We start from the raw sequence: 16170 nt of genomic DNA, 5'->3' as shown, positions 1-16170 counted from the left end.
AAATGAGCCAAGGACCTAAATAGACATTTCTCAAAAGATGACATACAAATGGCTAACAGGTATGTGAAAGCATGGCCAATGTCACTAATCACCGGGGAAATGCAACTTAAAACCACAATGAGATATTACACAAGGTATTAGAATGGAGATGATTATTATTATTTGTTTTTGAGACGGAGTCTCGCTCTGTTGCCCAGCCTGGACCGCAGTGGCCGGATCTCAGCTCACTGCAAGCTCTGCCTCCCGGGTTTATGCCATTCTCCTGCCTCAGCCTCCGAAGTAGCTGGGACTACAGGCGCCCGCCACCTCGCCCGGCTAGTTTTTTGTACTTTTTAGTAGAGACGGGGTTTCACCGTGTTAGCCAGGATGGCCTCGATCTCCTGACCTCATGATCCGCCCGTCTCGGCCTCCCAAAGTGCTGGGATTACAGGCGTGAGCCACCGCGCCTGGCCGGAGATTATTTTTAAAAAGATGAAAGATAACAAGTATTGGCAAGGATATGGAGAGAAGGGAACCCTTATACAGTTAGTGGGAATGTAAATCAGTATAGCCAGTATGGGAAACAGTATAAATTATTTATTGTGTATATTTTCGAGAAGGTAACTAAATGGGTTAACCTAGTTAAATGTTGAAATACGTCTATTCAATAGATTAATTTGGTTTTAGAATATTAATATTTTGTCTTGGTGTTATTCTATTAATCCCACTCTTACGTTGGGAATAAATATGTTATATGCTTAACAACAACAAAGAGGCCGGGCGCGGTGGCTCAAGCCTGTAATCCCAGCACTTTGGGAGGCTGAGACGGGCGGATCACGAGGTCAGGAGATCAAGACCATCCTGGCTAACACGGTGAAACCCCGTCTCTAGTAACAAATACAAAAAAATTAGCCGGGCGAGGCGGCGGCGCCTGTAGTCCCAGCTACTCGGGAGGCTGAGGCAGGAGAATGGCGGGAATCCGGGAGGCGGAGCTTGCAGTGAGCTGAGATCTGGCCACTGCACTCCAGCCCGGGCGACAGAGTGAAACTCCGTCTCAAAAACAACAACAACAACAACAACAACAACAACAAAGAAACCTAACCTTGACCGTGGATTTGATTACACATGCACAGCGCTAAGGGCAGCTTGCGGGTTAACTCTGTGACTGCATAGTTCTTCTACATTCTTTCTCTGATCTGCTGCTGCCATTTGATCTCTGAATTTCTCTTCAGTTTTGGTGAAACTTTCTAAAAGACATTCACTGTGGGTCCAATGCAATTTATAAAAATTGTGTATTCAAGAAGAGAGCCCTGTGTGTCTCATTTCTCATCTGTTTAGGAGAAAGTGCTTCTAAAGCTGACTCAGGAAAGATAAGGGGAATATGGGCCGGACATGGTGGCTCACGCCTGTAATCCTAGCACTTTGGGCGGATCATGAGGTCAGGAGATCCAGACCATCCTGGTTAACTCGGTGAAACCCTGTCTCTACTGAAAATACAAAAAGAAAAGAGAAAAAAAAGCCGTATGTGGCGGCTGGTGCCTGTAGTCCCAGCTACTCGGGAGGCTGAGGCAGGAGAATGGCGGGAACCCGGGAGGCGGAGCTTGCAGTGAGCTGAGATTGCACCACTGCACTCCAGCCTGGGCAACAGAGCAAACTCCGTCTTAAAAAATAAAAGAAAAAAAGAAAAAGAAAAAAGAAAATGAGGAATATGGGCAGGCTTTATTCTTAGCAGCAAAAGGCAACTGTGCCACCTCCAGGCGTTTTGTTTGAAATACACCTGCCACCTTTCTACCAGATTACTTCGTTCCTTGCTCACAAAAGGTGTCATGCACTCTACTGCTTAAAGAGTAAAGTTCAAACTCCTCAGCCTGATACTCGAGGTTCTCTGAAATTCTTCCCTGACATACCTCTCCAAAGAAGCTTACTTTAAGGAAACTCATACTCTGGCTAAATGGTCTTTAAATTCTCAAGAAGCCACTGTGTCTTCCATCTACCTTCCCTCACATTTACCTTCCCTCGCTGATGTGTTCTTTATTCTTCGAATCCCTTATTTCTTGTTTACTCCTGTAAGTACTACCTAGGTTGTAAGGTCTAGTGCAAACCCTATATCCTCTAGGAAGACTTTTCATACCACCGTAGACCATACTGACTTCTTTTCTTCAGAAGGCAGTAATCCTTTTGTTTGTTTGTTTGTTTTTGAGACGGAGTCTCGCTCTGTGGCCCAGGCTGGAGTGCAGTGGCGCGATCTCAGCTCACTGCAAGCTCCGCCTCCCGGGTTCACGCCATTCTCCTGCCTCAGCCTCCCGAGTAGCTGGGACTACAGGCGCCCACCGCCACTCCTGGCTAATTTTTATTTTTATTTTTATTTTTAGTAGAGACGGGGTTTCACCATGTTAGCCAGGATGGTCTTGATATCCTGACCTCATGATCCGCCTGCCTGGGCCTCCCAAAGGGCTGGGATTACAGGCGTAAGCCACCGTGCCCGGCCCAGAAGGCAGTTATTCTTATTATCTCTGATACACGTCAGGCGTATAACACTTAGCTATTTTGGCGGAAGTTACTGGGTTTTTTAAAATGGAGTTATATACCTCTCAAGCAGAAACCTGTTAGTTCATAAATTCTTAGCATCCCCAACCACTCTCGGCACTCTGCCTTGTATGTTACTAGGCTCGACAGCAGTTACTAATGATGAGCACTCCTTAATTTGAAAGCGTTCACTGCATCTACCCCAGCAATGGCTACTGATTAGCTTCTCCACTCCAGCTCCTATTAGCCAAGCCCTGGATGACCCCAGCACACAGGTTTAGGGCTTCTGGCCCTGACACATAATAGGCAAAGGGGACTGCTTCAATACAGATGATTATTATTTATAAAGTCACTCACAATGTAAGTAATAATATGCGACATTTTAATTTGTGATGACTAAAGGCGCTAAAGTGGTGACTCTGGGTAGAATATAAAAGTAAACTGCCCTTAACGGCCACAAGGCGCCCCTTCTAGGAGTGGTACCTCCCAGGATAACGGAAAACAGCCCCAGCCCCATCAGGAGCAAGCTTGGGGGCGGGCTTTAATCTCCCGGCCCACTGTTTGGCTAGCTGCAGGTGCTGCCCTCCAATGATTGGTTGCTGCCGCGAGGGCTGCCGGGACTAGCACTCGGCGGTTGTTCCAGAAGAAGAAGACAGCGATGGCGGCAGAGCCTTCGAAGCCTGGGCCTTCCCGGTCTGCCTACCAGCGGATGGGGAGGAAGAGTCAGCACTGGGGTGTCGCTGAAATCCAGTGCACCAGCTGTGGAAGGAGGGTATCCAGAGCATCCGGTGAGGAACCCAAGGGCCCACCTAGCTGGGAGGCAGCCTGGAGGGCGGGCTGGGGGCCAGGTGGGCTGGTGGGCGCGTGAGGCTTGCTCAGCTGCATCCAATCCTGGTGTCCCGGAAACTGCGTCACAGGCCTCCTGCAGCTGCCCCAAAAGGGCGGTGTGTGGGTTGATTAGGACGGCACCTGGCACCTTTCACGGCTTTCTCCACTACCCCATCCAGGCCTCATCGACCCTCCAGCCGGGAGGATGGGGGCCTGGGTGGCTTTAATCTACCCCTCACACGGCAGGTTAGCGGGTTCATGCAAAAGTAGACGTAAATTGTAGCCCGTTGTTTTGTCATGAAGAAGGAATGAAAGTTGATTTTCTTGTGTAGTTTTTGTTGTAGCAGTAATAAGTAGACCACTGTGAAATGGTTTTGGATTTTGTTGTTAGCATTTTTTTGTTTCTGTGGGGTTTTGTTTGTTTGTTTTTTACATTATGGCTCACATTGGCCTAAAGCACTGTTTGTTCACCTTGTGTTGTGTGTGTGTGTGTGTGTGTGTGTGTGTGTATCTTTATACGTGAAGGGAAAAATACACTGCATTACTATTGGTCTGTTCATCTGTAATCTACTCAAGTGATCACAGGTTCAAGTTATTTATTTTTTTATTAGTTTTTTTTTTCTTTGAGACGGAGTTTTGCTCTGTCACCCATGCTGGAGTGCAGTGGCGCAATCTCTGCTCACTGAAAGCTGCTCCTCCCGGGTTCACGCCTTTCTCCTGCCTCAGCCTCCCGAATAGCTGGGAGTACAGACTCCCGCCACTACACCCAGCTAATTTTTTGTATATTTAGTAGAGACAGGGTTTCACTGTGTTAGCCAGGATGGTCTTGATCTCCTGATCTGGTGATCCGCCAGTCTCGGCCTCCCAAAGTGCTGGGATTACAGGCGTGAGCCACCGCGCCCAGCTGGTTCAAGTTATTTTAATGTAACTTAAAATACCTGGAGCTACTGAAAATTCATATTACCTGGTGTAATTGTTTACACTTGAAAAGTTAGGGTCATTCGATCGGTTTTCTGATTCTTGTCAAGATAGACTCTGAGATGTGAGCCTCTGCAGAAAAAGTTGTGATTTCAGTGGAGAACCAAGTTTCTCCTACTTGGGGTTTAGATCACTGCTACTGTTACGTAGAAAATCTCCATTTTTGAATGAAATTAGAATTATGGAATAAAGTTCTAGAACACAACCTTTTAAAATGAGTACTTCTTTCATACATTAGTATTATAATGCTTTGAAAAACTAAGTTGGAAAAGTAGTGGTTATGTGTATAGAATCCTGAAAGTGCTTTTTAAGGTGTAATATACCACAAGTTATTTTGAGTTACTCAGTATCAGAAATTTTATAGTAACAGATAAGTGTTTTTATTTCTTTGGCGATGTTATCTCCGGAAGTTAAATAGGGCTTTAAAATGTACCATGGTGTAAGCAAGTTTCAGGTATTTCAGTTGGGTGGGAAACTTGTAAAGTTTTTTTAAAAAGAAAATAAATGCGAGGCCGGGCACAGTGGCTCACGCCTGTAGTTCCAGCACTTTGGGAGGCCTAGGTGGGTGGATCACTTGAGGTCAGGAGATCAAGACCACCCTGGGTAACATGGGGAAACCCCATCTTTACTAAAAATACAAAAAAATTAGCTAGGCCTGCTGGCGCACACCTGTGATCTCAGCTACTCCGGAGGCCGAGGCAGGAGAAGCGCATGAACTCAGGAGGCGGAGTTGGCAGTGAACCGAGATCGTGGTCCGTCTCAGAATGAATGAATGAATGAATAAATAAAATTAATGCAATTATTATAATTCAGCAAGAACTCGGTAATTATTTTGCTAGTAAAAGATGACTGATTTTTATCTAGCTTTTTTCCCTTTTTGTTTTCTTGCAAAACTTAAAAAATGACAGCCTTTTGAAATTATGTAGCTAAAACAAATGTTGTTTATTATAAACTTCAAATTCTTAGAGCATTTAATCATGATATTAGGTTTTCAATCAAGTTATGGTATTTCCTTTCATAAATGCTAAGTTTGTGAAAATGTGAGTTGTGGGTGTGTGATAATAGTAGCATCTGGCTTCTGGCCTTGCCAATGTCTTAAGTAATTCTTAGAGCACAGTCTTGCCAGTGTCTCATTTTGGCCACCGTTTTGGCCCTTCTTGACCTCTTCACAGGATGGGAAATATAAAGTAGTAGATGGCAGTATGGTCAGTCAGAAAGAATGTTAGACTTGGAAACAGAACTAGATTGGAGTCTGGATTATACCATTTAGTTAACCAAATCTCCAAAATGCTGTTTCATCTCTAGCCCACTTAACTGTGATATTTACAAGTGACAAATAAAATGTGTCAGAGCACTTTGTATAATTATAAGATATGGCAGATTCAAAGTATTCTAGGTACAAAATAGCTATCTGAATTAATGCAGTTGCTATTACATAGCTCTTCTTGGTTTTTCTTCTTGATTTTTCTTCCTCCTGACCTGAATAGTTGGTTACTTCTGATTTATATTCAATAAGTCAACCATTTCAAACTATAGTAGGTATCTTTTCCTGTACAGTAGGATCCTCTTTGAATTTCCCTTTGATCAGTATTGCCCATTCAACATTAACACACCGTGGGCAGTTTAATCACGATAGAATTTCATCAGTAAAATTAGCCAGGTGTCTTGGGACACACCTGTAATCCCAGCTACTTGGGAAGCTGAAGTAGGAGGATCCCTTGAGCCCCAGAGGTGGAGGCTGCAGTGAGCTGGTGCCAGTGCACTCCAGCCTGGGCAACAGAGCAAGACCCTGTTGCAATAATAATAGTCATCAAAATAATAATTAAGAATTTCATGAATAGGTCACCACTGTGAACTTCAATGTGGACATGCTTTTTGTGAACTATGCTTGTTAATGACTGAAGAATGCACCACAATTGTATGCCCTGATTGTGAGGTAAGTTTTATAATTTTTCAGATGAAACATACCACAACCTAATGTTAATGGTAAAAATACTACAGTAGTAAAACATGCTTCTAGTTAGAAATTAAAAGCTTGGCTGGGCATGGTGGCTGCCACCTGTAACCCCAGCACTTCTGGAGGCTGAGGCGGGCAGATCAGGAGATCAAGACATCGAGACCATCCTGGCCAACATGGGGAAACCCGTCTCTATTTAAAATACAAAAATTAGCTGGGCCTGGTGGCGCACACCTGTAGTTCCAGCTACTTGGTAGCCTGAAGCAGGAGAATCGCTTGAACCTGGAAGGTGGAGGCTGCAGTGAGCTAGGATTGCACCACTGCGCTCCAGTCTGGCGACAGAGCAAGACTCCGTCTCAAAAAAAAAAACAAAACAAAAAACTAAAAACTTGGATTTTGCTGCTGAATCTTTAAGCAAAGAAACCTAACAAAAGATGAAACTTTTTCTATCCATTTTATAATTGTTTAAAGTGACCACGAAAAATAAAAGGCTAAAGTCATACACTTATCGGCCTACATATTTTGATTCTTTGGTGACTTCTGTGGAAAATTATGTCTTTTGTTTATTTTAATGGTGTATATTCCTTTAAAAACCCTAGCCTCTGTTTTACCCACCAATCCATGCAGCAAATTTTGAACTCTGCCTGCCCCTCAACCTTTGTATGTCATCAAATATACATTTGTGGAGATGCCATTCTATAACAAGGTAGAGAAGCAAAACTGCCTAAAATTTTTACTTCAGAAGCACTAAAAACCAATTCCATTAAAACTAAAATCTGTCCATAAGCATGAGATCAAATTAAGGATGTAAGATGCAATTTACTTGATCTCCTATTCATTTAATACACTTATAAGTGTAGTTCAGTTTATATAGTATGTTCCTGGAAAGTTGACTCAAGCTGTAAATTCTTTTTTTTTTTTTATTTTTTTTTTTTGAGTCGGAGTCTCACTCTGTCCCCCAGGCTGGAGTGCAGTGACGCAATCTTGGCTCACTGCAACCTCCACCTCCCAGGTTCAAGTGATTCTCCTGTCTCAGCCTCCTGATTAGCTGGGACTACAGGTGTGCGCCACCACACGTGGCTAATTTTTAGTATTTTAGTAGAGAGGGGGTTTCACCGTGTTAGCCAGGATGGTCTCGATCTCCTGACCTCGTGATCCACCCACCTTGGCCTCCCAAAGTGCTGGGATTACAGGCATGAGCCACCGCGCCCGGCCAAGCTGTAAATTGTTAATGTTTTACTGGATAAATCAGATGATAAGGCTTTGTATCATTTGTTTTCTGTGGAAGTGTGGCAGACCCTATGGAGGCATGAGACCTAGAATGCAGTTCTCATTCTGTCAGTCTAGGCTGGGTTTCCTCATTTGTGAAGTGGATATAATACTGTCTTACCTCCTAGGATTGCTAAGAATCAAATCTGAGTTATGTAAAAGTTCTCTCCAAGCTTCTAGCTACTAAAATAACCCTTCCTTGTTTAGGTTTGAATCAACTGGCTTGCAGCTTAAATATGGTTAAAAAAAACCCAAACCATATATTGTAATTAATGAAAGTTTAAATTGCAACCAAAAATTACATATTAGAAGCTGCCTGTTTTGTGGGAAATTCCTAACCTCTTCCTTTTTTTTTTTGACATGGGGCTCCTTAGACATGGCTGGCTGTATGGTTAAGACGAAGTGAACCCTCCTCCTGTGGTTGCGGTGGTAGATCCCTGATGGATTCAGTCTTGTGGGTGAAGAATAAGTGAAGGGAAAGGAAAGGAGGAGGCAGCTAGAACTGTCTGTGTCCATATTGTCCTGTTCTAATATTAAAAAAAAAAAAAAGACGTGGCAAATGATTTCACATTTAATATTCTTAAATCATTATACTTGTATTATTTTTGGGATTTTGGATAATGTGTAGGAGTGTTTATAGTGTGTTTCAAATACTAATTTTGATTTTAAAGTTGTGATAAATCTGTTTTGTATCATTGACTAGTTTTGTTCTAAGAACCTTTTACTTTTAGAGATAAGTGACCTGTCCCATCTTTCATTCTTATTCCCTCATCCCCTCACCCACCTACTGTTAGCCCAGGTAATTGATAAGTGACTATATTCACATTCTTGAGACACACTGGTGAGCTGGGCCCTATTAAAAGAAGTCATTCAGGAAACCTTCCTGAAATTGTTACCACTCTTTTTAAACTTTAGATTTGTATTATTACCTAATATTTATTTGGAATATGGTATTCAGAGAATGGAAGAATCTAGTTTAAATTAAGTGAAGTCTGAATTTATGGAATATTTGAGGAATGTAGTTTATTACATTTGAATGAGGTATTTTCCCCAAAAAAGTAAGATTTAGATTCCTGTATTCACATTAGACTTATAATTCATCTTTAACTTCGAACGCCTAGGTAATGCTGTTTACTTCAAACGTAAGCCTAAAATCCATTCAAGATTAGTAGGTATTCTTTTGTTCTTATTTCTGAGTTTGGGCGAATGTCCTTTTATTTGACAGTCTTTATTTTTGATCGTTGAATGGTTTTTGATAACATCCCTTCTCTGCTATTGATTGATGTTAATGGTTAATCTTTTTATAATTTTGCACAGCAAAATGACAGATTTTATTCAAGGATAGGATTATACCTAGGTGCTGTTTTAGAAATACTGGCATTTTGTTAACTTTTGGACCTGAGTCTAAAATACATTGGGCCATGAAGAAAGGATAAATCATCCAATCAATAGATAATTAACATATACTAAAATCCCATGATTGGAAATATTAATAATATAACAATTAGAAATATAAACTAGAAAGAAATACAGATAATTGTATAATCTTGGATAGGAAAGCATTGCTAAGCGTATCAAATAGAAATCAGAAACTGTAGAATAAATGCTTGTTAAATTTGAGCAGAGTTTTTCATTTACGAGCAACAAAAGCAGGCAAAACACCATCATAAATAAAATTTAAATGACAAGCTATAGGGGTAAAAGAAAACCTTTATTATATATGTTGCAAGGTAAGAGTCTTTCTGCAGTTTTTACTTAAAATCTTTTAAATCAGTTGTATTCAATACTTTCCTGAACTATCTGGAAGAAATGTCCTGCATCAAATCCTCTGATAATAGCATTAACCTCTTATTATGAAATGCTAAGCCAAAGTGTAATGAACTAGGAGGTATATAGAAATTAAGTTGTTAAACCCCAATTTTTTGGGAAAAGGGACTCAAAATACCATTCGGTTCAGTGAGATTTGTTAAAAGTAACCAAATTAATAATACATGGCCACAAGTCGATGGTTTTAAGTACATAGTACTTGAAACCTTGAAAGAACATGCTCTTCCCCACCAAAGATGTATATTTCACAAAAATGGGAGACTATAACAATTAATAGTCTACTGTGTTTCTTTTAGCAACATTCATCTATTCTCATGAAAATAAACACTATAATTTTCTTAACTAATCTCTTTTTTGATAAACATTTAGTTTAAAAAATTTTTCACTATAATTCTGTACAATTCCTCAGCCTCACCTCCATCAGTAGATTCTATAATTTCTAACTCCAAAATAAATTCATATTTTGGGCTTGTTATATTTGTTTTAGTGTTTTGGCAATTTGATGTGAAAAAAATGGCTGTTTCCTTGTTGTAAATTGTAATTCCCTCATGACCAATGAAGTTGAGCAACTTTTCGTATGTTTGACTTATCAGTGCCTTTTCTGTGTAGATCTTTAACAGATCTTTTCAGGTCCTTTGGATCTTTTCCTTTTGAATTTTCTTTTTCCTAACTTGTTTGTTGTTTGCTTTTTCTGGAGACAGGGTCTTGCTCTGTTGCCCAGACTGGAGTGCAGTGATGTGATCACAGCTCACTGTAACCTCAACCTCTCCAGCTGAAGCAGTCCTCCTACCTCAGCCAGCCCAGTAGTAGCTGGGACTACTACTGCACCAGTAGTAGTACCACTGCACCCAGATAATTGTTTTGTTTTTGTTTTTGGAAGAGGTGGATCCTTGCTATGTTGCCTAGGCTGGGCTGGGTCCTTGCTATGTCGCCTAGGCTGGTCCTGCTTTAGCCTCCCAACATGCTGAGATGACAGGTGTTAACCACTGTATCCAGCCTGTCTTTTTCCTAAGTTGTGAGAGTACTTTATGTGATAGCAATGTAAACATTTCATCCTGTGTAACGATTTTCTCCCAGCCTCTCACTTTTGATTTTATTGCATTTAGCCATTCGGAAATGTTTCTTAACTAGTCATTTTTACCCCTGCTTCATGAATTCCTGGTGGGCTTTTTTTTTTTTTTTTTTCTGACTAGGCAGACCTTCCTAACTCAAAGTTATATATGTATCTTCAATACTTAACGTTTTTTTAAAAAAGTGTATGTTGGCCAAGCTCATGCCTGTAATCCCAGCACTTTGGGAGGCTGAGGTGGGTGGATCACATGAGGTCGGGAGTCGAGAACAGCCTGACCAACATGGAGAAACCCCATCTCTACTAAAAATACCAAATTAGCTGGGCATGGTCATGCATGCCTGTAATCCCAGATACTTGGGAGGCTGAGGCAAGAGAATCGCTTGAACCCAGGAGGCGGAGGTTGCAGTGAGCCGAGATCACACTGTTGCACTCCAGCCTGGGCAACAAGAGCGCAACTCCATCTGAAGAAAAAAAAAAGGGAGGGAGGTATGTGTTTAATTATTTTATATTTTATGTGATGTAAGGTGTGGGTATACCTTTATTCTTCAGAATGATTGGCTGATTTTGTCATACCTTTTATTGAGTAATCCTTCTTCCATTTAATTGAAATCCCACTTATATTCTATATGAAGTTCTCATAGAGAGTTGGGTCTGTTTCAAGGCTTTGTTCTACTGGTTTATTATGCTAGCATCTAGTGTTTTAATTATTACAGTAGCATTATAATAGTCTTATTAATTGGTGGAATAAATTTATGGTGAATTATATGTTAAAGTTTTTGCAGTTTTTGTACAGTATATTTTTCTATATGTATTTTAGAATTGTATTAATTTCGTGTTAGATGATGTTAGGACATTCAGTCTTTGTCTCCAGGAACCTGGTATGATTCTCCATTTTTTTTGTTCTTGTTTTATGACCTCTAGCCAGGTGCGATTTTTTTTTTAAGGTTTTCTTTACTTAGAGCTTATAGTTTTCTTGTTAAATTTTCCTAAATAACAGGAAAAGAAACAGATAACCCCATTAAAAAGTGGGCTAAAGGACATGAACAGACACTTCTTAAAAGACTACAAGCAGACAACAAATATGAAAAAATGCTCACATCACTTATCAGAGAAATGCAAATCAAAACCACAATGAGATACCATCTCACAGCAGAATGGCTATTATTAAAAAGTCGAAAACTAACAGATGTTGTCAAGGTTGTGGAGAAAAGAGAATGCTTATAGACTGTTGATGGGAATGCAAATCAGCCCCTGTGGAAAGCAGTTTGGAGATTTCTCAAAGAACCAATAGAACAACCATTTGACTCAGCACTTCCATTACTGGGTATATACCCAAAGGAAAATAAATCATTCTACCAAAAAGATACCTGTACTCATATGGTTCTCACAATATCATTCACAATAGCAAATACATGGAATCAGCCTACGTGTCCCATCATTGGTGGGTTGAATAAAGAAAATGTTGTACATATACACCACAGAATACTATGCAGCCATTAAAAAGAATGAAATAATGTCGTTTACAGCAACATGAATGCAGCTGAGGGCCATTATCCTAAGCAAATTAATGCAGAAACAGAAAATCAAGTACCACATTTTCACTTACAAGTGGGAGCTAAACATGGGCCATACATGGACATAAACATGGAAACAATAGACACTGGGGACTGCTGGAGAGAGGAAGGAAGGCAAGGGCAGAAAAACCTTCTGTTGGGTTCTGTGCTCACTGTTTGGGTCATGGGATCAACAGAAGCCCAGACCTTAGCATCATGCCCTACACCCTTGCCACAAACCTGTACACGTACCCCCTGAATCTAACATTTTAAAGAAAGAAAAAGATAGTTTAACATCGTGGCTTATCCTTTAATTTATTGAGTGAAGATAAAGGACATACTTCAGCTTTACTTCAATTTCCTTTCCTTTCTTTCTTGTATTGTATTGTGAGGTTTCAATGAGATAGTTTGCCCAGTATATAGGACTTAGGCACCCAAAGAATGATGTTGCATTTCCTTCTGCTTACTTCATTTTTCTTTCAGGTATCAGTTCATGATCTGAGTGGCTTTTAAAATATGTGGAAAAAAATCAGAGACCACAGGACCTCAAATAAATGAACATAACAAAACTGTTCTCAGAAAAAAGTCAACCATGAACTATCCAAGTTTCTTCCATTTCTAACTGCATTTTACTTGAACACTGTCTCGAGCAGGGATTTTTCTTCATCTAGTGTCTGTGGGTCACAGTGGACTTTAGGAATTCTATTGAACCACATGATTAAAAAAGTTTTAAATTGGCCGGGCGCTCAAGCCTGTAATCCCAGCACTTTGGGAGGCTGAGATGGGCGAATCACGAGGTCAGGAGATCAAGACCATCCTGGCTAACACGGTGAAACCCCATCTCTACTAAAAATACAAAAAAATTAGCTGGGCACAGTGGCGGGCGCCTGTAGTCCCACCTACTCGGAAGGCTGAGGCAGGAGAATGGCATGAATCCGGGAGGCGGAGCTTGCAGTGAGCCGAGATCACGCCACTGCGCTCCAGCCTGGGTGACAGAGCGAGACGCCATCTCAAAAACAAACAAACAAAAGAACTACTGCCTTCTGAAGACAGAGCGAGACTCCGTCTCAATAAAAAAAAAGTTTTAAATATTTTAGAGTTTTGAACATATATTACCAATTTTTATTACTTTTTTTTGAAGTAGAGTCTAGCTCTTTCACCCAGGCTGGAGTGCAGTGGTGCAATCTCAGCTCACTGCAACCTCCGTACCCTGCCCCTCCAGGTTCAAGTGATTCTCCTGCCTCAGCCTCCCGAGTAGCTGGGAGTACAGGCGCCCGCCACCATGCCTGGCTAAGTTTTGTATTTTTTGTGGAGACAGGGTTTTGCCATGTTGGCCAGGCTGGTGTTGAATTCCTGATCTCAGGTGATCCACCCACCTCGGCCTCCCAAAGTGCCAGGATTACAAGCGTGAGCCCTCATGCCTGGCCTAAAATTTTTAAAGTAAAATCGAAAGCATAGCTAGTATTTGCTTTAGAGTTATGGTAGAATGAAGTGTTTTGGTCAATTAACTAAAAATTAATAATTGATTATTAATCGACTAAGCTTAATTAACTAATTCCTGATTGCTTCCAAAAATTAAAATGGGTCAAAACCTCATATAAGCATAATTTTCTCCTTAATTTACAGGGGATTTCAAGATCTTAAGGTTATCATTAACTTTATGAACAGCACACTTAAATAATTGTTTAGGTTCTGGATAAACAGAATTTATTGGATGACTTTCTTTGTTTTTTTTAAACCCTTATTTTGTCCTAAGGTTGCTACAGCTGTAAATACTAGACAAGGCTGCTATCCAGTGGCTGGATATGTTAAAGAAGACTCCGTAATGGAAAAACGGCAGCCTAAAACGTATGTTCCGTGTGTACTTATTTGAGTATTAAATGTGTTACTGAAATAGTTTTGGAATTATTGATAAAATGTCATTCTTAAATCTGTATTTCTAACCTACTGTTTATGGAATGCTCTTTAAGTTCATACTTCATCTTAGCTGTCAGTGGAATGGAGACTCCAGCTCTTTAAAGAAGAAACATTTGTTTGTCCTTACTTAAAGAAAGAAAGAATGTTGATGATTACCACATCAAGAAAGGCTGAGAGTATACTGGCTAAAGTTACTTGTGCTGGATGAAAGGGAGTTATAGAGAAAAGAAAGTAACTTAGTTCTCTCTTGATTCTTTTTAAAAATTTTTAGAATTCTAAGTTTTTTTAGAGACAGGGTCTCACTCTGTCACCCAGGCTGGAGTGCAGTGGTTTTGATCATGGCTCACTGCTGCCTCAGACTCCTGGGCTCAGGCTAGCCTCTCACCTCAGCCTCTGGAGTATCTAGGACTGCAGGCATGCACTACCATGCACAGCCAGTTTTAAAATTTTTTTGTGCACGTGGAGTCTCATTGTGTTGCCCAAGCTGGTCTCAAACTCCTGACTTTAAGTGATTCTTCTGCCTCAGCCTCTCAAAGTGCTGGGATTACAGCCATGAGCCACTGCACCCAGCTTGTCTTGATTCTTAAAAGTAGTGCAAGTATAGCACAATGGAAGACTTTGTGAAGGGTTGGTTTGAGAAGTGATTTATAAAAGGAAAAAATAATACCTTTGGGGTTCTTTCATTCATTTTCCCATTCTTGTATAAACCTTTACATGTGTATGCATTAATAGATTCTCTTTTTGAATTAGTAATTTTTTAAAAATACACCCAGCTAGAGATGAGTACCTATGTTACTGATTATATCACCTAATTATTAATGCTTCTGCATGTCTTTCCCTGCTAGTCTGTAAGCCCCTTTAAAAGAATGGACCACATTTTATTCCTCTTTACATCTCTGGTTTGGGACACAGAGTAAACATGTAATGTTTATTACAGTACATGTTTGATTTTTGCAGCTTTTTAAGTGTTAAAGGATCTTCTGATCAATTTCCTGGAACTGTACTCAGATGATAATTTGTATATAACTTAACTTTTTAAAGCATATTTAATGTGGTAAGTAGACAATGCAAGAAATAAAAAATAGGATTCTTTCAAGGAAGAATCTCGTGGAACTTTCCAATTTTGTTAATGGCGCCAAGTATTTATAGATTACCCCAGTTCCTTCTATTGCATTCATTTTACCTCCTGCAGATTCTGACTTCCATAGTATCTCCTATATCCATAACCTATCTTCATTTCTGCTGCCTTATTTAATTCACATGTTCTTTTGTGTAGCTCCTTGTCAGACTCTTCCTTAACGCTATAGTTGTTCATTAAGCATTCAATTAAAATTCAAAATTATTCAGTCTAGAATTCCTGGCACTTCCCATTACCACTGTAGCTTCTCTTTCCAGACTTAAATGAGTACTTAGAAAAAAAAAACAAAAGAATGGTTGTAGCCGTTTTCTTGGGTGGTAAAACCACTTAGCTAAAGTCTGACAGCTGGTCATTCACAGAACCAGAATGTAAACCTAGATGTATTGAATACCGGTACTGCTCCCAACTCCTATGCCACTGGTCACTTCCTCCATGAGATCTGTGTCGAGTTATTAGAATAAATCTTGTAGAATCGTTCTGGCTCATCATATGAGTCCCCATGGAGTAGCCGTTTTATCAAATTTAGGGTTCCCAAATTTGAACATCTACACGAATTAAGCAGATAACTTTTATTGGGTGAGATCAACTGAGTTTAAACAATGAGTGGTGAGGATTATGGTAGATGATGAGGGCTCACCCCCTCCGAAGGAGGCAGCTCCTACTCAGCTGTAGCCAATTATTGTTATGTGTTAAGACCAACCCAATGTTGCCACATCTTTTTTTTCTCAAGACAAACTCGAGATCTGCACTTCTGTGTGAAATTTTCTGACACATGATGCGAGTCAAACCAGGTTGTACTCTTATCTATATATGTATAATGTCTGTTAGAGTTGCAAAGTGAAATTTTACTTTCTGAGGTATATGAATCCATCTTAACCAGAAAGTACCCAAATTTGTTCCAAATAACCATTTAAAAAATTAAATTTATGTCAATTATACCTATTTTAGAAACTGCCGTTCTCTAAGGTACAGTTTGGTTTTAAATGGTTGTGTATTTTTGAGTTATAGTAATCCTTTACTCATTTCTTTACTGATTTGTTTTTAATATTTTGAAACAGGAATTCAATAATGGAATCCTCAGGGCTAATGCATTCATATTTTTAAGAACATGAATATTCACTTTTCA

General features: G+C 40.1%; 1 protein-coding gene across 2 annotated transcripts in view; it reads left to right on the top strand.

Moving 5' to 3' along the window:
* Positions 1-3128: 3128 nt before the first annotated feature.
* RNF17 (ring finger protein 17) overlaps positions 3129-16170 on the top strand; it is a 114586-nt gene continuing 101544 nt past the window's right edge. Inside the window, exons 1-3 of one of the 2 annotated variants that reach the window (XM_026454201.1) lie at positions 3129-3293; positions 6153-6247; positions 13746-13837. In XM_026454201.1, coding sequence (XP_026309986.1) covers positions 3164-3293; positions 6153-6247; positions 13746-13837 — 317 coding nt within the window. In that variant the 5' untranslated portion in view covers positions 3129-3163. The remainder of the gene's footprint in view (positions 3294-6152; positions 6248-13745; positions 13838-16170) is intronic. The other variant, XM_026454202.2, reaches the window with a different exon arrangement.

This window comes from Piliocolobus tephrosceles, chromosome X (genome assembly GCF_002776525.5).
Source record: "Piliocolobus tephrosceles isolate RC106 chromosome X, ASM277652v3, whole genome shotgun sequence".
NCBI lineage: Eukaryota > Metazoa > Chordata > Mammalia > Primates > Cercopithecidae > Piliocolobus > Piliocolobus tephrosceles.
The sequence above is the reverse complement of the archived record's forward strand: the minus strand, read 5'-3'. Positions and strand labels throughout refer to the sequence as shown.